This window comes from Cornus florida, unplaced genomic scaffold (genome assembly GCF_030987335.1).
Source record: "Cornus florida cultivar Cherokee Brave unplaced genomic scaffold, ASM3098733v1 CherokeeBrave_3.0.0_Hap2_Chr09, whole genome shotgun sequence".
NCBI classification, from domain to species: Eukaryota; Viridiplantae; Streptophyta; class Magnoliopsida; order Cornales; family Cornaceae; genus Cornus; species Cornus florida.
The window spans coordinates 20,921,417-20,945,602 of NW_026775579.1; the positions used below are offsets into that span (position 1 = coordinate 20,921,417).

Here is a 24,186-nt window from a genome sequence, read left to right on the forward strand (position 1 = left end):
TTAATGAGACAATTCTAAACTATACAATACCTTTTTCAAACATATAAGAATATTGTACTCTTTTTCCTTCGCTCAAGTTTTGTCCCAATGGGTTTTCCTGACAAGGTTTTAATGAAACATGTTCTTAGTGTAGCATTATGAACCCCAAGGGGGAGTGTTATAATATGTGAGCTCCACATCCTTTAATGCACTGACAGTATATGCAAATGGAAATGTAAAGTGTAGGCTGTAACTTGCATTAGTCATGATTACACTAAAATGACATGCATAAAAGAAGCATAGTTGATTGGTAGAGTGATGCAATGGGTAGTGTACACCGAAATAAAAAATGACAGGTATTTGAAGTACAAATTGTAATTGTACACTACTTCAATCGGTTGGATATCTATATATATGTATATATATCATTTAACAATGAATGAGAGAAACTATCAGCTATTCATTCTTTTTCTCTCTCTTATTGTTCTTTCAACTTTTTATTTTTATACTTTGATATTATTTTTATTACAATAGTCCGATACAATTCACCAATTCTAACATTTTTTTGTGTGCACCCAATCGATGTGACATGATAGGGTCTCTCCTCTCATTGGTGCTTCATAGACTGTGATACTATTTGGACTGTTGTAACATTTTTTTGTGTGCACCCAATGTGACATGATAGGGTCTCTCTTCTCATTGGTGCTTTATAGACTGTTATACTATTTGGATGGTTGAGATGATCCGACAATGTCATTTTCTTACCTGGTCCCATGTATAAACTATTAACCATGACATTCAGAACGTTAAGTGATAGTAGTAAGAGGATGGTAGCTAGTTGATAACTTCAAGGTCAAATATAAAGTCGCAATCATATAATATAAACAACTGAATATTAAAATGGAGTTCAGGCCTCACAATCTTTCTTCCATATGATTTAGTATAGTACTTGCTGATTTTCGCTTGATGAGTGGCCATTGCATTCCATCATAGAAAATCAAATATTGATGCAAATATTATAAATCTCTCTATAGATTTTCCCTCTATATCTCTCTATCTAAATATTATATAAAAATATATTATTTTAGTGTTGTAATCTATTGAAAAATTAGATATATACCCAGTTGAGACTTGTATATACAATACTCTAGAATAGAGAGGAGAGAAAAGATTTCAAAACTATAGATTGAGATGAAAAGGAGGAGAGAAATGGAAAAGGGGTCAGAGATAAGGTCTGCCATTGAAGAGCTCTTTATGGTCCTTGTCAAGGTTCAACCTACAAGTGTTGGTGTTGATGTTGATGATGCTATATATATTCCCACCAAACCTTTCCTATTTGTCTGCAACTTAGTCCTTCAAGTTCTTGGCTGGCCCCCCTCTCTCGAACCATTTTGCCTTAGTTAGAATTCTTGTTTCTGTTTGACTTCTAGCTCGAGCCTTAGGAACATAGACTCGAGCTTTGACACTTGGACTTCACCAAAATCACCATTTTTGACTCTGGACTTGCTTCAAATGACCAGCAACGACTCTATAATCTTCAATGTCAGTTTTTTCATCATAAAAGCTCAATTTTAACCATTCTTTTGGGAAAGTACCTAAAAACACGAAATAAACATAAATCAGTCTAAAACTTGATAAAGTATCACTTTAGGTCTTAACATATGCGTATTTAGGGGCTCGAATATGCAATATTCAGTGCTCATCACATAGTCCTCTAATTTTGTAGTTAAATTCATGTTTTCACCTAAATTTTGCATGCTAATTTGATGTCAATTTTGTAGTAGCATGTTAGAGTTTTATGTATGTGATGAATTATGTCAAATTGTTAGTTGTTATGTGATCAAACGTGACTTTTGTGAGTTAAATTGCAATTATAGTATGAACTATGTGGTTAATTTTGAATGAGCATGATAATTTGGGTTGAATTGACATTCTAATTGAATATGACATGCTAGATGCACCAAGTGTTTGTAATATTGCTAATGTGAGTATTTCATTGTCAAATTCATGTTATTGTTGTCTTAATATTCATATGTTGACATGTTCAATAATTGTGTTATTGTCAAATGCCAAGTATGTTTTAAAGTTGATGTTTATGTATAAATTCATGTGAAGTTAGAATTGTGACTATGAATTAACAATGATGACTATTGAAACATGCTATACATTGTAAGCATGACATTGATGACATTGCATTATCATTGGGCATTGGGTGTGTTGTTAGGAAATGTGGAATGTAAATGGTGAAATTTGAAGAAGTTTTGAGGAAAGGTTTTCCTAAACCCGGTTTTGGGGAGGTACCCCTCTATCGGTGGTGCTGACTAGCTAATAGGGACACGGGAGGTACCCATGAGTAATTTAATGACCTCGGACACCAAATGGTAGTTGGGAGGTATCCTTTGCCAGGGACGACTAGCAAATTCTCCCTAGGGATAGTGGGAGGTACCCAAAGTTCGGTTAGTTAGTACATTTTCGGTGTGGTTGTGTGGAAGTGTGGAAGTGTGACTGTGGTATGCGCTTGCATAAGTCACTTCAAAATTGTTGATGATGGATAACTTGTGACTTGTTGATGATGTGTGATCCCGACATGATTTCTATTCTCTTATTCTATTCATTAACGTGTAGACCTGCACACATTTATTTTGGGTAGTAGCCAAATGATTGTGTTGCCCTTAGACGACCTCGGGTTTGGTTAAGAACTAGGATAATGATTTAGACTCTCAGGTACGAGTCGTTACACTACTCGAGGAACTATAGCAACCGTAACCCGAGATGTCAACGAGCGGAGGAGTGGCTCACAACTGCTAGCTGGAAATAGTTAGATGACAGCATTTACGTACTTGAAATGGCACAGAGCGTGAGAGCTGAGGTTTGCTCTGACCCTGTCCCCGATGACCAGTTATCCCATCTTTACTTTTTCTGTAGGAAGCCAGTTGTAGTTCAATTGTAAGGGTATAAAGCGAATATGCATTTCATTCCTTCCAAGAGGTCGTAATGATAAGGCTCAAATAAGTCAGTGGGTAGGGATTCATTAGCTTTGAGATTTGGGACGTCCCTTGAAACTCGTTTTGACAGCTAGAGGTAATTATGAAGCTACAAACATGCCTAACTCTTATACCAAAGCTCGCAAGAATCGTAGAATCGAGAAAGATTGCCAAGCGCAAATGGGAAGATCGTTGAGCATTACACGGTTAGGATTGCTAGCTTTCTCTATAATATAAGTATCTCGGGCATGGTATATATATACACATGTGAAGTATATAAAAGTCCAGAAAAGACGGGCTCGTGCACAATGAAGAGGAACTACCATGTCATGGGATTCTTGGCAACGTGCAAGCGTGCTAGGTGTAAGTTTTCAAGTATGGATAAAACTGTTATTGCCAACTGCTAAGAGGTTACCAAGGATCGTGGGTGACATGGATGAGGTCTAGTATGATGCATTAATCAAGCTCTGAAGGAAACCATATATGAAGAAAACTACCAAGTTATGGGACACTTGGTAGTACAGAGATAGACCAAGTGGAAGGTTTAACTGCTTCTGAAACTGCCACCTCCAGCTGATACAAGAAGGATTCTATAAATAGAATACTTAGGCGTAACATACAAACCCTGTTCAGCGCACATAACAATACAGCACTTTGTTATTCAATTTCAATTCATGTATCTTTTCATTCCAGTAATGAATTTACATTATGTTTAATTTAAGTCCAGTACTTTCTTTTCCTACTCCATCTAATTACAAGTCTTGCACTTTCAATTTCCTTTTTCTTTCCACTAGCTTTAGAACTTTCTCTAAGTCCTTTTTCAAGGCAAAGAGAACCCTAGAAAGTGGTCATTCCAAACTTCTTTTCAATTGGCTGATCCTAATAATTTTTCATTGGAATATTGTTTGGTGTTCTTTTTTGGAAGGACAACAGTTCTTGGCACATCCACTTCCTTTCTACTGGCTTGGAAGTGACGACTTTTTGTAAGCCAACCAAAATTGTTTTGTTTTGTCATTTTATCTTAATGATATTTAATGGTACTGAAAAGAATGATTAATTTTTTTAAAATAAGAAAAAATAAATAAATAAATAAAAGCTGATTAATTATGATACCCTTTGTTCACAAGGAACGGTTGAAGACTACTGTTATTAATAATTGAGGTTAGTTTGATTCGATTCTCTTTTTTATCGGATTAAAACTAATACAGTTTCCCAAGTTTTTTAAACTGAAGCAATTATTATCAAAGAGCTTAACAAAACTATACGCTTCAATTTGGTCCGATAAAATTAACCAGTTCTAACATTTTTTTTTTTGTGCACCCAATCGATGTGACATGATAGGGTCTCTCTTCTCATTGGCGCTTCATAGACTGTGATACTGTTTGGACGGTTGAGATGATCAGACAATGTCATTTTCTTATCTGGTCCCACGTATAAACTATTAACCATGACATTCAGAACGTTAAGTGATAGCAGTAAGAGGATGGTAGCTAGCTGATAACTTCGAGGTCAAATACAAAGTCGCAATCATATAATATAAACAACTGAATATTATAATGGAGTTCAGACCTCACAAGCTTTCTTCCATATGACTTAGTATTGTACTTGCTGATTTTCGCCTGATGAGTGGCCATTGCATTCCATCTTAGAAAATCCAATATTGATGCAACTATTAGAAATCTCTCTCTAGATTTGCCCTCCATCTCTCTCTCTCTCTAAATATTATATAAAAATATTTTATTTTAGCAGTGTAATCTATCGAAAAATTAGATATATACCCAGTTGAGACTTGTATATACAAGGCTCTAGAATAGAGAGGAGAGAGAAGATTTCAAAAATATAGATTGAGATGAAAAGGAGGAGAGAAATGGAAAAGGGGTCAGAGATAAGGTCTGCCATTGAAGAGCTCTCTATGGTGCTTGTCAAGGTTCAACCTGCAGGTGTCGATGTTGATGATGCTACATATATTCCCACCAAACCTTTCCTATTTGTCTGCAACTTAGTCCTTCAAGTTCTTGGTTGGCCCCTGTCTCTCTCTCTCTCTCTCTCTCTATATATATATATATATATATTAAAATTATGATTTGGGTCTCCACTATTTTCTTGAAATCAGTATATTACTATATAATTTGAAAAGGGTCTTCATCAAATTGCCTCTTTTGCAACTAATCACCATCTTTTTAATGGCCTTTAAATGATCTCTTTTTGTATTTTCTGTTAGGAGATTTCCAAACTTTGAATATAGTACACACACAACATCTTATTTAGATTTTATGTGGTTTTGTTTTTCAGATAAGATAGGGCCAACAATGGCTGTTATGAGGCAAGACGTTGATCAGAATATCCAGGTATATGATAACCAATGCATTTGCTAATTGTATGATTGATTGTATACATTTTGTCATTGTCTTATCTTGTGAAGAACACACGCTTTTGGGTCCTATTTTGACTTTTATGCATGATGATGAAACCCCTGTAATTGAAGGACAACTTTGTCATTTTCCTTTCTCAATCACAAATGGGTACCACATTTTAATTATATATACATATATATATATATATAAAACTTTAATCCAAAGTGACTGATTTATCCTTGTGTGTCTTTTCTCCTACTTAATTAGTCTAGGGGTATTTGATGAAATTCCAAGTTGAAACTTTTGTTTTGTTTCATTTCCAGAGATTGGAGAAGCTATATGAATCTGACCCTTCATTGTATTCAAATTTGGTTGAGATATTGAAGAAAGAGGCTAAAGAAGGCAATGCAAGAAAGGGCCCAAGTTGTAGTAAAGCCTTTGTTTGGCTTAGCAGGTAAATGACTTCTTGTCTAATCAAAAGGATATGAGTGCATCAAAGTTTTACAATATTGTCTTAATAGGGTTTGCTTGATTCCGTTTTCTCATAAAACTGTACAAAAAATTTCTTCCTTCATAGTTTCTGAGAATTATTTTCTTATTTAAAAAAAATTATTTGTTTTCAAATAACTTCTTTTATAGTTTTGTGAATTCAATTTTTTATTCTCAGGAAATTATTTTTTGAGTGAGAAATCAAACGGGCCTAGCACCTGCTGTTGGTAAAAGAGAGATCATACGTTCTGGGCTAATGCCCATTGTAAATCTTTTGTTGGAATTAGTAGGAGCTCTTCTTTATCACATGGCATGTTTCACGAATCGTTATTAAAAGAATCTTTTCACTAAAAATATCATATATAAAATTTGAGAAATTAATGCTAGAAGTAGAGCACATGTGGCCTAGTGATTATCAATGTTGGATGAAGTGGGCCTTTGTATATTTGTGGCTGGCAATTTTTAGAGTACATGAAAGAATTGGTGTCTGTGACACTAATTTCATATTAACTTGATAGTGTGGATTAAACATGCCATATTAGCAACTGGTACAAACTAACTTAATCTCAATAACATTAGGCTTCGGTTATTGATGCATTGCTTCAAAAACTGGAAACCAAAACATGACTAGTTTGGAACAGGGCTGAAACAACCCATCTCAACCCAAAATTCATTCCAATTCAATCGTTGATTCGGTGCTTCAAAACATAAATTTACAAATTAAAGACTTAGCATAAACCATGTTTGTGTTGTAGTAGGGTGCCCTTATTGTCAAACCATGTTACTGCCTGAGAATCTCGAACTGTTCAACATTTTAAATCGCTCATGCAGCAGCCACTTTGCTGCACCCATGTATGTATTTAATGAAGCTCTGGGCGGCATTGTTCAGGCATGTATTGGGAGGTCTTTTTTTTTATTATTTTTTTTTATTTTTTTATTTTTAGTTGATACTCACACTGTCACACACCCCCCATCAACGAATTGTTTCCACCGGAGAGGATTCGAACCTTAGACCCGATGTTTCATGAGACACCGGGCCAAGTTCTAATCCACTTGAGCCAACCCCTTGGTCATTCTTGTTATTTGGTAAGCTTTGATGTTCATTTTTTTTTCCCTGAAAAAAAAAAATAAAAAAGAAAAAAGAAAAGAAACAATAAACTAATAAGGTTTCACTTGCAGAACGATGGATTTTGCAGTTACTCTGTTGCAGTTATTGGTGAAGGATTTTGGGAAGAGCATGGAGCAAGCAGTGGAAGAATCGTACAACATCAACCTAAAGCCATGGCATGGATGGATTTCATCAACTGCCTACAGAGTAATAATACATTCTTCTTTGTTTTGTTTTCTTTTTCGGGATCTTATATATATATATCTAGAGAGAGAGAGAGAGAGCAATCTCTATGTCCGGGGAGGGGGGAAAAACGCTCTCACTCGAATCTGTTCCATACTTGTGAGGACACCAAGCAATGACCTCAACCTTATCTATACATATATATAATGTGAAATAGACACAAGGAAGATGGCTTGTTTGATTTCGACTATTCTTGTGTTAATGCACAATGGACACATGGAACATTTTTGGGCTCATTAGACATTTTGAACTTATGCTAGAACCATACTAAGGTTATGCAACTCTTAGTACTTTGCATTCCTCTTGCCTAAATATATATTTTTTTTGTAGGTAGCACTCAAACTACTGCCTGATAAGAAAACTTTTATTGATATTCTAATGTCCAAAGATGAGGACTTTGACATGCTTAAAGAGGACATTCAGGCCTTGAATTCATTACTCATGCCTCTTCTAGAAGACATCCACTCCACTTTGGTAAGCCTACCACCTCCACCATTATTATATTCTCTGTTTGATCACACTATGCTTTTATCCCTATGTCAAAATGATCACCATATATGTATGTCTATTTATTAACATTATCTATAATTTATGTAATTTTGCAGAGAAGTTGTGGTTTGGATAGGTTAAAGTCTACCTGAAGAGAGAATGTGTTAACAAACCTAATCAGATGTACAGTACTTTTCAGTTTTGTGTAGAGATTTTTTCAACTTTATTTATGTCCCTCTGATGTAAGTACAAATACATATATATAGTTCTGCTCGTGCTGTACAAAGTAAGAAATATGTTATAAAAGGTGTGAGTTTTTGTGAAGAATCTAATTTGTTGTGTTAATTATGTTGTCATCTGATTTATCTTAAAAAGATACAGATTTTGTTATGTTTATGTTGTGTTTAGTACATTGCGATCCTCAAGGCTTAAATGTGAACTTCACAGGCAAAACAATTCAATAGATCTCATGTTTATGTTGTGTTAGTTGTTGCTGCTAAAATTTTACAGTATATATATCAGTGCCCTTTGTTTTTGATTCTTTACTTCAAGCTAGTTGACTCTTCTATCTCCCTAAGAAAGGCACTAAACTCTTTTAGAGGAGTTTATTTTCAAATGTTATTAGTCCAAGACATTTCACACAGTGTGTGAGAAGTTGAATCCAGAGGATATGGTTCATTAAGAAAATAAGAACATGTGTGAGGCTGGATGTGTTCCAAATATTTGTTTTTCCCCTCCCTTGGGTTGGTAAGGTTGATGCCAACACTTCTCAAGGCAGTTTAAGAAGCACCGCCAGCGCCTTAACCTCTTGAAGAGAACTCGACATATAGAACTTGTGACTTGCACCAAACATTGTTGCCCTTACTATTTGTCTGTCTTTAGTCTTCCCCTCCCGGTATTCCATATACGTGGGACAGACACTGGCATATTGTTACCCCTATCTAGTCTTCACTTCGCCATCAAACCTGTAAACTTGCATTTCTGTGCTGTGTGAATTGCAAGTAGTATCATATAATTTAGCATATGGCTGACAGGATTCAATTTGCAGCGTAGGCACTCAAATCCCAGCCACTAGTTGCAATGCGCGATAGTAATAAAGTTACCCCTGTAGTATTCCCAAGTGCAGTTTAAGGTGGAAATGCAAGTTTGACATTTGATTTGGCAATACATCTCCCAATTGAGATATGTGAAAAAGAATTTAAGCACTAGAGTTATTCTTGAAGGCAGCCTATACTTCACAAACTATTAGCAAAAAATGCTAAAAAACAGAGTTTCACTTTCATACATATCGTCTACCTTTTTCTTCGTTTCCCCCGGAAGTAACTTGGGTTTAGGTTTTGAAATTCGTATGGAACCTATGACAGGGAAAAAGGAAAGAGAATTTCAAGGAGCTGAAGCAACTGGATTGACATTTTGGAAGATACCGGTCATGTCTATGCCCAATTTGATGCTTGCCGAATTAGAAGAATGACGAGGATAATCATGAAGTGCAATGAGTGCTGCGACTAAACCAGCATTGCTCGATATGCTTGGCTCTGTGAACCATGGTTTGTCCCTGTTGTCTAGGAAAAGGTCATTCTGGTCTGGCCCTGCTACCATGGCTCCTAAAAGAACATTAGGATTTGGATCTTTTGAGTTTCGCCATCTTTCTCCTTGTGCACAGGAATGCCTTTGACCATCCCAAGGGATCGACGCAGCCCTGTGATGAACTTGAGTCGGATACTGGTCTCCATATCCCACTACATAGCTCATCTTCATTGGATTATCTCCAAGTATGTAGTTAACCTGAAAAGATTTGGAAAAAGAAGGAAAAGTTAGACACCGTACCGCTGGATTTGCATATGCATTCTTAGAAGCATGTTTTAGAAATATTATAAATTTTACTTGCCTGCGACTTGGAGAAGCTCCGCAACATGTCCAGGGAGAAGTCGGTGGTACTGCTGCAACTCCCACCAGATCTACGCAGAAGGTCAAGGTAGTCGCTATACAATTTACTCAGAAAAGAAGCCGTCACAGCGTACTGGAGTGGTGCACCAGAATCAGGATTTAAGAGAATCAATCCACCTAGTTAAAGAAAATGTGTGCGTCATGGATGAACTAATGGCCAGGCTAAGCAATGAGCAAAACATTAATCGGTGCAACATTTTTCACATTATGTTACATAATGTACTTAAACAGACATTTACCATCTGTTTTAGTAAAGTGTTGTTCAGTAACCGAAAGATATGAACACATGAGCAAGTCAGTCCTGTTTGAGGATGAAGTGAAAGCAGCTTCATACGGGTATCCAAGATCGCGGAAAAATCTAAGTCGTGTCAGCAAGAGCTACAAAAAAAAACAACGAATTTATTCCAAGAAACTATAATGTTGATAACTTCTAATGCTGAACTTACTGAATTAGCAGTAAGCTTGTAATTCCAGTTGAAAATCCCTCTCTCGGAAAATTTTTCATCCTCATCGGCTGAGGCAAACATATCAGTTGCATTTCCAAGATGACTATAGTTCCCGGTAGCCAAGAACAACCATGTTCCTCCCCAAACCAATTCGTCTTTATAGCCGGATGAATTATAAAACTGTCTTGCTTGTTCTCCACAAGCATCACTAGTGTATGTTGCTTGTATATGTGAGTCATTCCTAGTCACAAGTTCAAACAATGTCTCTGCTTTTTCGGCTAATTTTCCTGAATAATCTATATCTTCCTTGAATACTAATGATGCAGCCGACAATGCTGCAACAATTTCCCCGGCTAGATCTGAAGCTGTGCTACCACAACTTGAAACTGGCCTCGCGTAGCTCATATCCTCCGGTCTCTGCCAGCAGCTTATGTCGTTTTCAATTGTAGTATTGGTACTTCCAACCTAAACCTCAAAACCAAAAAATTATAAAGCCGAAACATAAGTAGACATGTCTATGACATCTTCACTGATTAGACCCTGAAACAAATTTGTCATATGAAACATACAAAGAGCTTGCCTGAGAATACAAATTGGTTTGAGCAGAAGTTGCATTTGGAGGAACAAAAAGCTTGAGCAAGTAGTCACTGCCCCATCTGATAATGTCCTTAACATGGTCAAGCTCACCTATATCAGCATACTTCTGATGATATTCAATCACTGTCCAGCTCAAGAGGGTAACAGTATAAGCTGTAGGGAAGCTGAACTTAACATTGTTTCCCGAATCATAGAAGCCGCCCTCAAGATTTGCGCGCGGGTTGCTCATGTTCCCGTCGTCCAAACCTGAATCTCCACGGAATGATACCAAACTGTTCTTTGGGAAAATCCCAGCTGCACCAAGAAAGAAAACATCAATTCTACAGTCAAATATATATATATATATATATATATATATATATATATATATATATATATATTGTTACTGAAATATCAATTGTGATATATTACACTTTTGTGCATCGAAGAATAGAAGAGCTTGGCTTAGTGCTTGTGTTAGGTTCTGGGAAGCGCCATGGTGGTGATGTTTGTGTGGCAAAAATTGTAACAATAGAATGAGTAGAGTGACAAGGAAAACAATGGAGACCGAGATATAGACAAAGCGCTTGAAATACTTTCTATTGGTGATAACAAGATTGAAGTCCACGGATTTAGAGAATCGCGAAGGGAGTGAATCAAATCCGGTGGAAGATTGAGGGAGGAGATTGAAGTCGAGTTCTATGGAGTTCCAACGGCTGGCTGAGGGGAGAAGCCGGCCTGCCTCAGAAATTGTATGGACAAACCTTTCAGTGTGCATATTCGTATCAGAGGCAGAAGTGAGGCTCTGAGAGTAGCTGGATTGAGGCATGGTTAATGAAGAATGTGAAGTTTAGAACGATCAAAATGTGGTGTATAGAGAAGTGGAAAATGATCATGCACTATTGAAGAACAGTAAGGGAAGTTTGAATAAGCCAAAAGGCAACTGTCATAACGGTCATTCCAATGTGTGCCTGTATGTATATATATATATATATATATATATAGATAGATAGATAGATAGATAGATAGATAGAGAGAGAGAGCGCGCGAGAAGGGCATCCTCATTGTGAGCCATACTCACAGTTTCATATATATGCTTAGCTGCTGCCGTCCAAATGGCAATTGTCAGCACTCAATGAAGAGAAAATGAAGTCAAAAAAAGAACTGATAGTTAAAAACGGTAAGCTTGTATAATAGTGAGAAAACTGTAAAAAAAACACGAGGCACCAAGCCAAAATAAAAGAAACATGAACAAAGCTAGTGCAGACAGTATGGTTCAGAGCTTTTTCATGCTTCACACCTACAACTCTGCAAAGCTCAAAGTTCACATTATACTGTAAACTTTAATAATTCATGTTAAGCCATTAATCACAAATTTACATGAATCCCATATTTTAGAACTTCATAATTTTCACATATCTATAATACATAAATAAATGGTTAGATATAAATATCTTAATTCATGATATCAAACCTTGTTGAGATTAAATCCATAAAATCCTATAATCACGAACTAATCTGCAACTATGATCAACAGGCAAAAATGGAAACTGATTTCTCTCTCTTGGCCCTTTGCACACATAAAACTTTTACGTGTTGTATCATTAATCGTACATAATTGATGGAGTATATGCAATTTTATAAAGGCAGAGAGATGGCCAGTTTTCTTTCAGTAACATAATTCTACTTTCCATTAAAGTAAGGAATAAGAAAGAAAAACACTTCTCCAATAAGTAATTACCAAAAAGGTAATTATAAGTTGACCAAAAATAAATAATATTAATTGATATCTATTTACTTAGACACCAAGTAATATGTCACATGTCCAAATCACGTGGGCCACAATTAAATAAATAATCTTACATTCTCCCACTTGACACATATGATAATTTCTGTAGTGGTTTAGTAAAATAGTCATTAGTGTGCACCATAAATCAGATTAAGGTATTAAGTTGGTCATCATAAATACCATGGTAAACAAACTACCAATATGAGTCATGGCGGTTGTATGTCCCTAAAACGGTAAGCTTGTATAATAGTGAGATAACTGTAAAAAAACATGAGGCACCAAGCCAAAATAAAAGAAACATGAACAAAGCTAATCACAAAACATCCAAAATGACAATAGTTAGACTTCGAGGGCTACCAAACCAGCAACTATAGTGCAGACAGTATGCTTCAGAGCTTTTTCATGCTTTACACCTACAACTCTGCAAAGCTCAAAGTTCACATTACACTGTAAACTTTAATAATTCGTGTTAAGCCATTAATCACAAATTTACATGAATCCCATATCTTAGAACTTCATGATTTTCACATATCTATAATACATAAATAAATGGTTAGATATAAATACCTCGATTCATAATATCAAACCTTGTTGAGATTAAATCCATAAAATCCTATAACCACGAACTAATCTGCAACTCTGATCAACAGGCAAAGATGGAAACTGGTTTTTCTCTCTTGGCCTTTTGCACACATAAAACTTTTACGTGTTGTATCATTAATCGTACATAATTGATGGAGTATATGCAATTTTATAAAGGCAGAGAGATGACCAGTTTTCTTTTAGTAACATAATTCTACTTTCCATTAAAGTAAAGAATAAGAAAGGAAAACACTTCTCCAATAAGTAATTACCAAAAAGGTAATTATAAGTTGACCAAAAATTAATAATATTAATTGATATCTATTTACTTAGCCACCAAGTATTATATCACATGTCCAAATCACGTGGGCCACAAATAAATAAATAATCTTACATTCTCCCACTTGATAATTTCTGTAGTGGTTTAGTAAAATAGTCATTAGTGTGCACCATAAATCAGATTAAGGTATTAAGTTGGTCATCATAAATACAATGGTAAAAAAACTATCAATGTGAGTCATGGCGGTTGTATGTCCCTAAATGATATAGTGCCTTCCATGTACCACAACACTAGTAACCTATTCAACATAGTCTATAAATGAGAAGTATCAATAATGATCTAACAATAATGTCTTTTCCAAGACTATTCCTATTACCACTTATTAAAGCAATACGTACATGTATATTAACTAATAGGAAATATTAGAAACACATTTAATGAGCGCAAAATGTCAAATATATATAAGCACTGTTAAGCAATCCACAATTAAAAAATAATCATTATTGACTACATTCAAAACCCATTCTTTTAACATGTTCCATAAATGTCTTGGGTGGTAGTTCATTCGTTAATGGATTGCAATCATAAGTTGTATATTTATATATTCAATAGCCATTCGTTGTTTCTAAACATCTTCTTTAATGATAAAGTATTTCAACTTTAGAATACCTATCATTTTTCATACAAGGAGATCAACAAATGCAACATAAATTTTCAGCAATCTGAAAATGTTACCCATAACTCCAAATTCTGAAATAAATTTAGCAATAATAAATTGTAGCCTCAAAGCATGCTACAAATTAAAAATTCATAATAGACAAAGTAATAAAAAATTACTTTATACTTTTTCATAATATTGTTTTTCCAGCCAAAAGAAACAAATAGCCAATTAAAAAATGTCTTTATAAGTGTGAGCATATAATCTTTTATCACATACCAACTTGTATATACATCAAACTCCACAATATATGCATTAGGAATATTTTTCGCTTCTTTACCTTCTAGCTAACTCATTATTTGGGATTGCATTAGGCTGAATTTATCCTCTTTTATGTATGGAACAATATTGGTTGAACAATGTTCCATATCAAATCTTTCTAGAACTCTTTCAATATGTGTTTTCTGAGACAAATCTAAAAATCCACGTGATCTATCATAAAATATTTCTATTCCGATCACGTAAGATGTCTCATCCATATCTTTCATTTCAAAGTTCTTAGAGATAACTTTTATTTTCATATAATAAACTAAGATCACTACTAACAAATAAAATATCTTCAATATATAGAATTAGAAATATAAACTTACTCCCACTAACCTTCTAGTATATACACTGATTAATAGTGTTTTCCTTAAAACCAAAAGAAATAATGGTATCATTAAATTTAATATACCATTGTTAGAAAGCTTGTTTAAATCCATATATTGTCATCTTAAGATTATAGACCATGGATTCTTTACCCTCTAACGTGAAGCTTTCAGGTTGTTCTATATGGACTTTCTCCTATAAACTCCCATTCATAAAAGTTGTATTTACATTTATTTAATGTAACTTTAAATCATAATAAGTTACTAATGCTATGATATTTTAAAAGATTCCTTCTTATATACTGGAGAGAAGGTTTCTTTATAATCTCTTCATTCATGGTATTAATCCATTTAGTAAAATCATTACTGTTAATGGCTTTTAAATATGCAACCGGATCCGTATATATCTCACTATATATCAAAATCAGATTCTTGCAGATATATCACATAGTCCATCCAGAATAGCAGATCTCCTTTCTCTTTGAGATCGTCTTAATATTATTTCTTATGATTTTTTTACAATCTATTTATTGGTGACAATCTCATTATAGAGTTGTTGATCATTCAATTATTCTTCGTTGTTATACGGTTCAACAACTGAAGGAACAATTATTTCCTTAGAAGTTATGGATAAGTAAATTTATACTGTGATTTCTTGAATGATCACATTCTTATTTTTATCACTCCCACTGACTTCACCATTCTTAATGAATCTGACATTACCGGTTTCAATAATTATCGTACTATATTTATGATAGTAAAACTTGTACCCTTTAGATTACTTAATATCCACAATATTATGGGTAACGAAGAATTACTTAACATACTTCTAACTAATTCCATAAGAGTATGATTACGCCTTACAGCTACATGCTTTTGCTGTGGCATGTATAACAAAGTGTATTGAGCACAAATGTCATATATTTCAAGGAGTTTAACAAACGGTTAGAGTATTAACTATTTTCATCATACTTTTCATAATATTCACCACCTCTATATGACCTTATGATTTTCACTTTTCTATCTAGTTGTTTTTCAACCTCATTTATGTATACTTCAAGAGTACTCATTGCTTGAGATTTTTCATACAACAAATAGATATATCCATAACGTGAAAAATCAACTATAAAGACGATAAAATACTTTTCTCCTCCAAAAGATGAAACATCAGAAGGTCTACAAATGTCTGTATGAATAATTTCAAGAAGCTATGTACTTATTGTGGCTTATTTCTTTATGTGTTTGATTTGTTTACCTTTAATACAATCCACACACACACATCAAAATCAATAAAGTTTAGATTCAGAAGAATCATATCCTTTACTAATTTTCCTAACATTTCACTAGATATTAACCTAGTCTTTTATGCCATAAGAAAGATAAATTTTTTATTAATTGAGCTATGCTTAATTCTAACATTATGATTACAAGATCAAAAGATTTTTTAATAAATAAACTATCAAGTTTGAATTTACAAAAATCATCAATAATAATACCATAACTCATAAATTAGAATTTCTTAAATAAACATCATTATCAAATTTAAATGAAAAACCATTAACAAAAAGTTTTGAAATAAAATCAAATTATAGGAAATTGAATAAACATAAAAAGTTTAAAATAATTTAAATAAAATGCACTATCTAACATTAAACATAATATTACAATGGTTTCAACAAAACTTTTTCCCAATTATCATAAATAAGAAATTCTTATTTGAATTTGTGGTTTAGGCCATAAGAAATTCTTGCATCTATTAGAAACATAAATATCAGTACTTAAGTCAACCTATCATGTATTAGAAAGAATTTCAATAAGTAATTCAAAATATACAAAAACCAAAAGCTTACCATTCTTTTTTGAATAATTCTTTATATTTCATATAATATTTCTAAAAGTATTCAATACATTAATGACACTTTTTCATTATTACATTTCTTTCTTTTAGTAGATTGACCTAAATATTTTAATTTTGGGTGTTGCTCACTTGATACCCTTTTAGGCTTATTCCCAAATTTTTTTATAGCTTCTTGAGTCATCAAATGAACATAATGATTACCTTGTTACTTAAGCCTTCTCTCTTCCTAAATTAACATAATGGTCAATTCATTCATTTCCACTTGTCTTAATTCGAAATGACCAATACTTAGTGGACAAGAAATTAAGAATAAATTGAATGAGAAAATTCTCATCCACAATCATCCATAAGGTTTTCAATTTTGTAGCAACATTAGTCATCTTAAGAACATACCCATACATGATAAGAGTACCAACAAAAATGCATAGTAGTGATATAAATTAATAATTTTCGTTTTAAATATTTATCTACAATACGAAAACATTCTTCTAGTCAAAATATTCCTTAACACTATCATTATGGGAAACAATTATTCACATAACTATAATGCTTAATCTGTTTGATCTCTCCCAAGCTTTATGGAGAATCTTTTCTCCCTTATTGTCTTTATCAGTAATAACAGTAGGTTTCTCAATTTAAAATGCTAAATCAAGATTTAACACATCTAAATTTTGAACTCAACTTACTCATTCCATTATGAGAAGTTAGTTCTATTGAGAATCAGAACATGCAGATGTAGCATGCGCATTAAAACAAATAAAACAAATATCATAAGATAAAATGCTTACAATAATAATGTTTTGAGTTAACAACACGTTTATATAACTTAAAAATATAAATACAATGTATAACTATAGTACCCCTTTGAGTGACAACTATAAAATACTAATAATGATACTTATTTGTATTTATATGTATACCTTCATTGGTGATGTATTATTTAATTAAACAGATAAGTTACCTTTGGATATCCTATATCTACCTAATTAAAAAATAAATACAATTCCTTAATTTTCATTTAATCACTTGAAAATCAATTCCCTTTGAAGAATTATTTTTTATAATTAAATAAACTCAATATTCATGAATATCACAAAAAATAATAAGCATCACAATTTATGAAATATTGCAATTATGTTCACTACTAAAATTAATATTCATCAACTATTATGGTTAGGCCACTTTGGTAGCTACCAACCTTTACATAATATGACAATTAAATTAGATAGTAATTAATTTATGATTAATTATGTCTACTACAAAAGTTAATATTCATCAATCATTATGATTGGGCCACTTTGGTAGTTACCAATCTTCACATAATATGAATATTAAATTAGACAGAGATTAATTCATCATGAAGTTATATTTACTACTAAAGTTAATATTTATTGACCATTATGGTTAGGCCACTTTGCTAGCTACTAACCCTCATATAATATGAATATTAAATTAGCTAGTAACTAATTAATCATTAATTTACCCATTTAATATTATACAAACATACTTATATTGATCGATCCAAATTTAGGTAGGTTCGATCCCAGAAACTTAATAGTCCAAAAATTCAATAAAAGAAAAAATATCCTTTTACTTTATATGCATAATAAAATATGTTATTTTTATTTTTGGACTTAAAGATCATAATTGAATCAATTTAAAATTGATTCTCCAATATGTATGTATGTTTGGATACAAAATAATAATTTATATATATGTCTAACAAAATTAAATTAAATTTCTAAACTCACACATTATTCCAGAAATTTAATTTTCTATAATAAAATAAATCATTCTCCATTAATTTATCATATATGTAATTAATGATATATGATAACAAGTATATATATAAGTTTGTACAAAAATCAGTAGTTAGCATTAAAATTCATCATCTCGATTTACGTAAAAAGCAAAACCAACTATTTCAATTCCAATTACTATTCTAGTCATGCACGGAATAAAAAAAACAAACTCATACATATACTTCAACTATTAGACAATTCAATAAGGAAAAGAAATCAATTTGCAGGCTCAAAAAAATCGATCATGCAAACCAAAATAAATTGATCAACTAATCCATCATATTAATCCATTATACACCCACGATTCCAAAACAAATTTAATTATTTAATTTTTATTTTAATTTATATATATATTATTTATGCAAACTTTAGTGAAAAATAACGAGTTCCTAAACTAGAAGCTCTGATACCACATGTAAATTTTAATAATTCGTGTTAAGTCATTAATCACAAATTTACATAAATCCCATATCTTAGAACTTCAAAATTTTCATGTATCTATAATGCATAAATAAATGGTTAGATATAAATACCTCGAGTCATGCTATCAAACCTTGTTGAGATTAAATCCATAAGATCCTATAACCACGAACTAATCTACAACTCTAATCAACAGGTAAAGATGGAAACTGGTTTATCTCGCTTGGCCTTTTACACACATAAAACTTTTACGTGTTGTATCATTAATCGTACATAATTGATGGAGTATATGCATTTTTATAAAAGCAGAGAGAGGACTAGTTTTCCTTTTAGTAACATAATTCTACTTTCCATTAAAATAAGTAATAAGAAAGGAAAACACTTCTCTAATAAGTTAATTACCAAAAAGGTAATTATAAGTTGACCAAAAATAAATAATATTAATTGATATCTATTTACTTAGCCACCAAGTAATATGTCACATGTTCAAATCATGTGAGCCACAATTAAATAAATAATCTTACATATACTTCACAATGATTAAGCAGAGAAACAAAATGCCACTCAAAATCCATCTTTTTCCGGTGTGTTGAGGCTGAAACATGACATCCAAGACCTTATTGATTCAAGGAAATTTGAGCCACCAGGCAAAAACCGTCCCAATGTCACTACCAATCCTGTACTCGTACAGTTAGAGATCAACGGTCATCCGTTTAACAATCTTTGGAACTTGATCTCTATAAAATCATCAACGTTAGCTATCCATTGGTTTGCAAATCTTCTAGCCATAGCACCATCTTTGAGCTCTATTGATCACGGATATGCGTGTCAAACACGGGTATGTGTTTAGAAGTCGGATCTATCTATCTATTAAATTATAGAACATGGGAACACATAATAAAAGTGTCTAAAATTCGAACACGAATACTTAGACACGGCATACAAAATATTGAAAAATGAAAATCATATATGTGATAGTTTGATGGATTTATGATATTATGATATAGGCATGGCATAGCTGCATTAGGCAGCATTTCCCTTCGCTCCCTAAAGTCATAGATAGTTAGATACATATATAGCCAATTAGGAATTCAGGCATACATGATAAATGATAGTATCATACAAATTAATAATTATACAATTGTGATGTTGTTGTTGGAATTTGGTGTTGGGTTATAACTCGACAACACATTGGAAGAGCATTGTGTGGGCCTAAGCCCATCAAATTGTTGACTTATTTTTGCTCATGGGTCGTGTACCTTAATTAGTACTCTCTTGCAACCCAAAAATTGTACAGAGAAGAGAGTGTGGGACTGAAACTTGTAATATATAATTTTACACATAGTGAAGACATTTGCCGGATCTTCACCATGGGCGTAGGCTTTGCCGAACCACGTATAAATCTTTGTGTTATTTGCGTGGTGTGTTTACGTTGTGTTGTGTCGTGATTGTTGCTTGGGTTTGTTGCATTTGTCGTAACAAACTGGTATCGGAGCTTCTAGTTCGAAGCAGGGATGACGTCTAAGTTTTTGGAAATTGAGAAGTTTAACGGCATAAACGATTTCAACCTGTGGCAGGTTAGGATGCAGCCTATGTTAGTTCAACAAGGGTTATCGAAGGTGTTGAAAGGGAAGGATGCACTGTAGAAAAGATTAAAGACAAAGATGAGATTATGAAGAAACCACATAATATGATTTTGTTGTGCTTGAGCAACGAGATTTTGTGTAATATTTCTAAATTTCATCATTCTCATTTTCTTGAATTTTTTGTTTACGTAAGGGCATTTTCGTCTTTTCTCATTTTACGTGCCGGACACTGTAGAGTGTGCAGGTTATGTCTGAGAGTGGATTGGGGTATGTCATTGAGTTCAAGACTCTTTGAAATGCGAGGTTTGTCATTTTTGCACTTTTTCATTTTTTGGGCCGAACGGTCTCTTGTGGGACCCGTTTCCGAAATTGTTGCATACGAGGATTTTAGTTGGGTCCATTTGCATTCCATAGATTTTTAATTAATGTGTTTTGTGGTGGTGATGTAGTATAGTTATGTGTATATATGTATATTTGTGGTGGAAATTAAATAAAAAGAAAAATATTTTAATTGGAGGGACCCACCACCACTTTCCCTTCTTTTATTTGGTCAAGAGACCAATATTGGTCTCAAATTCTCTCTTTATCTCACACCCTCCCTCTTCCTCTCTTTCTATTTTTCTTTTCTCTTTTTATGAAAGTTTCAAATAATGAATTCTCTCTCATTTTTGAGAGATTTTTGATGCCGTTTGTGGCAAATTGAAGAGCAAGCCGAGATCTACGTTTTGATTAGAACCAATCTTTATTTGGCCACCATTATGGGGAACACAAATTCTAGGGTTTGAGGTGGAATTGGGGCTTTTCATCAAATTGAGGTAGGGGTACCTAATCCACGACTTTTTAGGCCTTAGTGAGTCTATTCCTTCATAAATTATGATTTAGCATGTTACATTTGTGTTGATTTCTTTCCCTAAGATGAACTATGTGTTATATATGAATTGGATGCTATGTGTATTAGATGATTTATGTGAGAAAGCATGCTTATGTGAAATTTGTATGCCTATTATATATAAATTGTTGAAATTTGAAGTAAGGAAGCATGTTGAATTTGTGGAATGTAAAATTCTTTTATTGACATGGTATTGGAAAGCATGAGACATCCATGCATATCATTGGGCTTGAGATTAGGAAAATTTTGATTTAAATGAAAAACAATGATTTTGAGAAAAAGGTTTCGTGAAAGGTTTTGTGAAAACCCGGATGCCTAGGAGGCGTCTAGTGGTCCGTGGTATTAATGTAATCTAGAAAGAAGTTGAGCTATCTAGGCCCAGACGACGTCATGGAGGTGCCATGTGGTCAGGGGTTGCTAGGCCACTCTCTCCTCGTGACGCCATAGATGTGCTATGGGTTGGGTTATATTAATGGTTTTGGAACGATAAAATGGATTGGTTTTGGAAATTAGGGAGAAACGCATCATGACATTACATTTCATTGCATGAAATAATTTAATTATGACTTGGGATGTTAATTTTGTACTATGTTTACTCGGTATGGCATGACCCCACTTTTATATTTTTTTTATTTATTGTCAGGATCACTGGGTTTCAAGAGGTGTGTCTTAGGCACCTCCTACTGAGTTTAGGCTCACCCCGTTGTTATTTAACATTTTTCAGGACTCAGAAAAGAAGTGGCGGAAGATTATCCACCACAGACTTAGCTTGGATTTGAATTGACCCTTTTGCTCTCTTTTGTAACTAAATCCCCTCATGTAGAGCACTAACTACAAATGTATTATTTTGTATCTTGTGGTGTAATTATATTCTCTATTTTTGTATATGATTATTGGGGAATGTATGAATAACAGTGTTGTGCCCATATTGTGAATGTAAAATATATGAAACCTCTTACTTGGAAGTATGATGATAATTATGGTGAGAGGATGGTGTTGATAGTTACCGTAAATACGGAATTGCATAGCTTGTAAGGCCTATTCATAACTAGCCTAGTCAGTTTGGTGTTCTAGCAGTAGGTAGTAAGCTCCCAGGCCTGTCGACCGGCTGACAAGGGCTATCAGCTGACCGACCCTCCCCCATCAGCTGGCCGAACTTCAATTTTCAGTCGGCCGATGAGCTACTGTAGCAAAGTCCCGAGACTATGCAACTTTGAGAGTCGTTTCGGCCGACCGACTATGCAGTTTTGGTCGACTGACCATGCAGTTTCAGTCGGCCGACCAAGGGCCATTAGCCGGCTGATCCTGCCCTTTAGACCAGTGTGTTGACCCTCTCCTCTTGGGCTGTGATCTTGTAGTGTTTTAAGCCATGTAGTAAATTGAATATTAACCACAACTACGGGAAATGACCATTGTATCCTTGTTGATCTTGGTTTCGGGTAGGGACCCAGTCAATGATCTGGACCTACGGGTTCGGGTCGTTACAAAATTGGTATTCGAGCGATGGTTCAAATACCATTAGGACGACGAGTAGAGGCCTACCTAGGATTGCATGGGAAAAATAGGATGTAAGACGGGACGGGTGTCAACTTTTTGTTGCACCGGTTCACTCTTTTCATTTTAAATACCAACTTGATTATCCACAATCCTTCCACTTCTCAAATTTGTCATCGTACTGACATGTTCAATTGTGTGACCTTTCGAGGAAGAATTGGTCTCCATAACAAATTGTTGCTTTAGTGGTGGATTCAAAGGCATCTTCCCCTTTTCCCTAGCATTCAATGTACTAGCTATTTACCCAACTTAGGTTTCTAGCTTTGCAATGGATTGGGAATGAGAATGAAGTAATTGGGTGTTTGCCTTTAAAGTACCCAAAGCTGTCAACACTTTTTGCTCAAAAGCGGGACTCCTTGAGTTCCCTTAAGGATATAAGGATTGGTTTGGAAAATGAGTGTTTGAAAATTGGTTTCCATGTGGTGCTTGGTATAATGATCTATAACCTTGGGAACCTTGGCTTTGCATTGGGGGCGGAACATACTTTCCTTGAAAACCACTTTGGGGAGGGTTTGGCCCTTCCCCTTGGCTTTTCCAAGAAAAGTTTGGATGGTTCCTCCACCAGGCATTGTAATGGGTGCCATAGGGATTATTCCCTTGGTTGACAAATATGGCATTCACTTACTCCTGGTGCTCACTTTGCACATGTCCATAGGGACAATTGGAAGTAGAATATAAAACACTAGACCAAGTCATGCAAGTTTCATTGGAATTAGACTTGACTTCAGTGGCTATGTCATTGGAATTGTCAACTTGATATAAGCTGACATTCTTCATTCCACCTAGATTCCTACCATTTTTAGATGACAAAGATCAATGCATTGAATTCTCACTCATGCTCTCATATAAGTGCCATACATTATCTTCATGCCTATCAAGATAAGAACCACCCATGGAAGCATCAACCATTCCTTTAAAATTATCTGATAAACCTTCAAAGAAAAATTGAACCAATTGCCATTTAGGCAAGTCATGGTGTGGACACTTCCTAAGCAAGTTGTTTAATCTCTCCCACGCCTCATGAAATAATTCCCCATCCCCTAATGAGAATTCACATATAGAAGTTCTCATTGAATTGGTCTTTGATACCAGATAGTATTTTTTCAAGAACTCTTGTTACATCTCTGTCCAAGAAGTCATCGAAAAAGGTCTTAGATTGTTGAACCAATATTTCCCCTTATCTTTAAGGGTGAAAGGAAAGAGTTTAAGTCTTAAAACCTCTTCCGGTATGTCAGTGTATTTCACAGTGGAACACATTTCAAGAAACTCATCCAAATGCTTGTAAGGTTTTTCACTTGGAAGTCCATGATAATTGGAATGCATTTGAATGGTTTGTGGTTTAATCTCATAATGGTATGCTTTAAATAGGGGTAATTAAATGCATGTCGGTGCATTGTACTCATTTGGCACATATCGATCTCTTAAAGTAATAAGAGGATTCACAATTGGTGGCTCTACACGAGCACCATGATTCACTTGAGCAACGGGAGGTGGGGTTGGAAC

General features: G+C 34.1%; 2 protein-coding genes across 2 annotated transcripts; one reads left to right on the plus strand and one right to left on the minus strand.

The window, feature by feature from the left end:
• The first annotated feature begins 4,520 nt into the window (after nucleotides 1-4,520).
• Nucleotides 4,521-8,042, plus strand: LOC132273584 (glycolipid transfer protein 3). The gene is made up of 6 exons (XM_059774562.1): nucleotides 4,521-4,981; nucleotides 5,256-5,311; nucleotides 5,641-5,771; nucleotides 6,986-7,121; nucleotides 7,488-7,631; nucleotides 7,763-8,042. Exons 1-6 carry the CDS (start codon nucleotides 4,813-4,815, stop codon nucleotides 7,796-7,798), a joined length of 672 nt encoding a protein of 223 aa, XP_059630545.1. The 5' UTR covers nucleotides 4,521-4,812; the 3' UTR covers nucleotides 7,799-8,042.
• Nucleotides 8,043-9,029: 987 nt separating this feature from the next.
• On the minus strand, nucleotides 9,030-11,444 carry LOC132272408 (endoglucanase 10-like). Its single transcript, XM_059773566.1, has 6 exons — nucleotides 11,048-11,444; nucleotides 10,620-10,930; nucleotides 10,040-10,504; nucleotides 9,833-9,971; nucleotides 9,535-9,710; nucleotides 9,030-9,431 (listed from the first exon to the last, which is right to left on the minus strand). The coding sequence occupies exons 1-6, from the start codon at nucleotides 11,442-11,444 to the stop codon at nucleotides 9,030-9,032; spliced, it is 1,890 nt and encodes a 629-aa protein (XP_059629549.1).
• Nucleotides 11,445-24,186: the final 12,742 nt, after the last annotated feature.

Coding starts and splice junctions, on each gene's coding strand:
- LOC132273584 (XM_059774562.1), top strand. CDS start 4,813: ATGAAAAGGAGGAGAGAAATGGAAAAGGGGTCAGAGATAAGGTCTGCC. Junction 4,982..5,255: donor CTTAGTCCTTCAAGTTCTTG/GTTGGCCCCTGT, acceptor TTTGTTTTTCAG/ATAAGATAGGGCCAACAATG. Junction 5,772..6,985: donor GCCTTTGTTTGGCTTAGCAG/GTAAATGACTTC, acceptor TTTCACTTGCAG/AACGATGGATTTTGCAGTTA.
- LOC132272408 (XM_059773566.1), bottom strand. CDS start 11,444: ATGCCTCAATCCAGCTACTCTCAGAGCCTCACTTCTGCCTCTGATACG. Junction 10,505..10,619: donor AAACCAATTTGTATTCTCAG/GCAAGCTCTTTG, acceptor TTTGAGGTTTAG/GTTGGAAGTACCAATACTAC. Junction 9,432..9,534: donor GGAGCTTCTCCAAGTCGCAG/GCAAGTAAAATT, acceptor AAATCTTTTCAG/GTTAACTACATACTTGGAGA.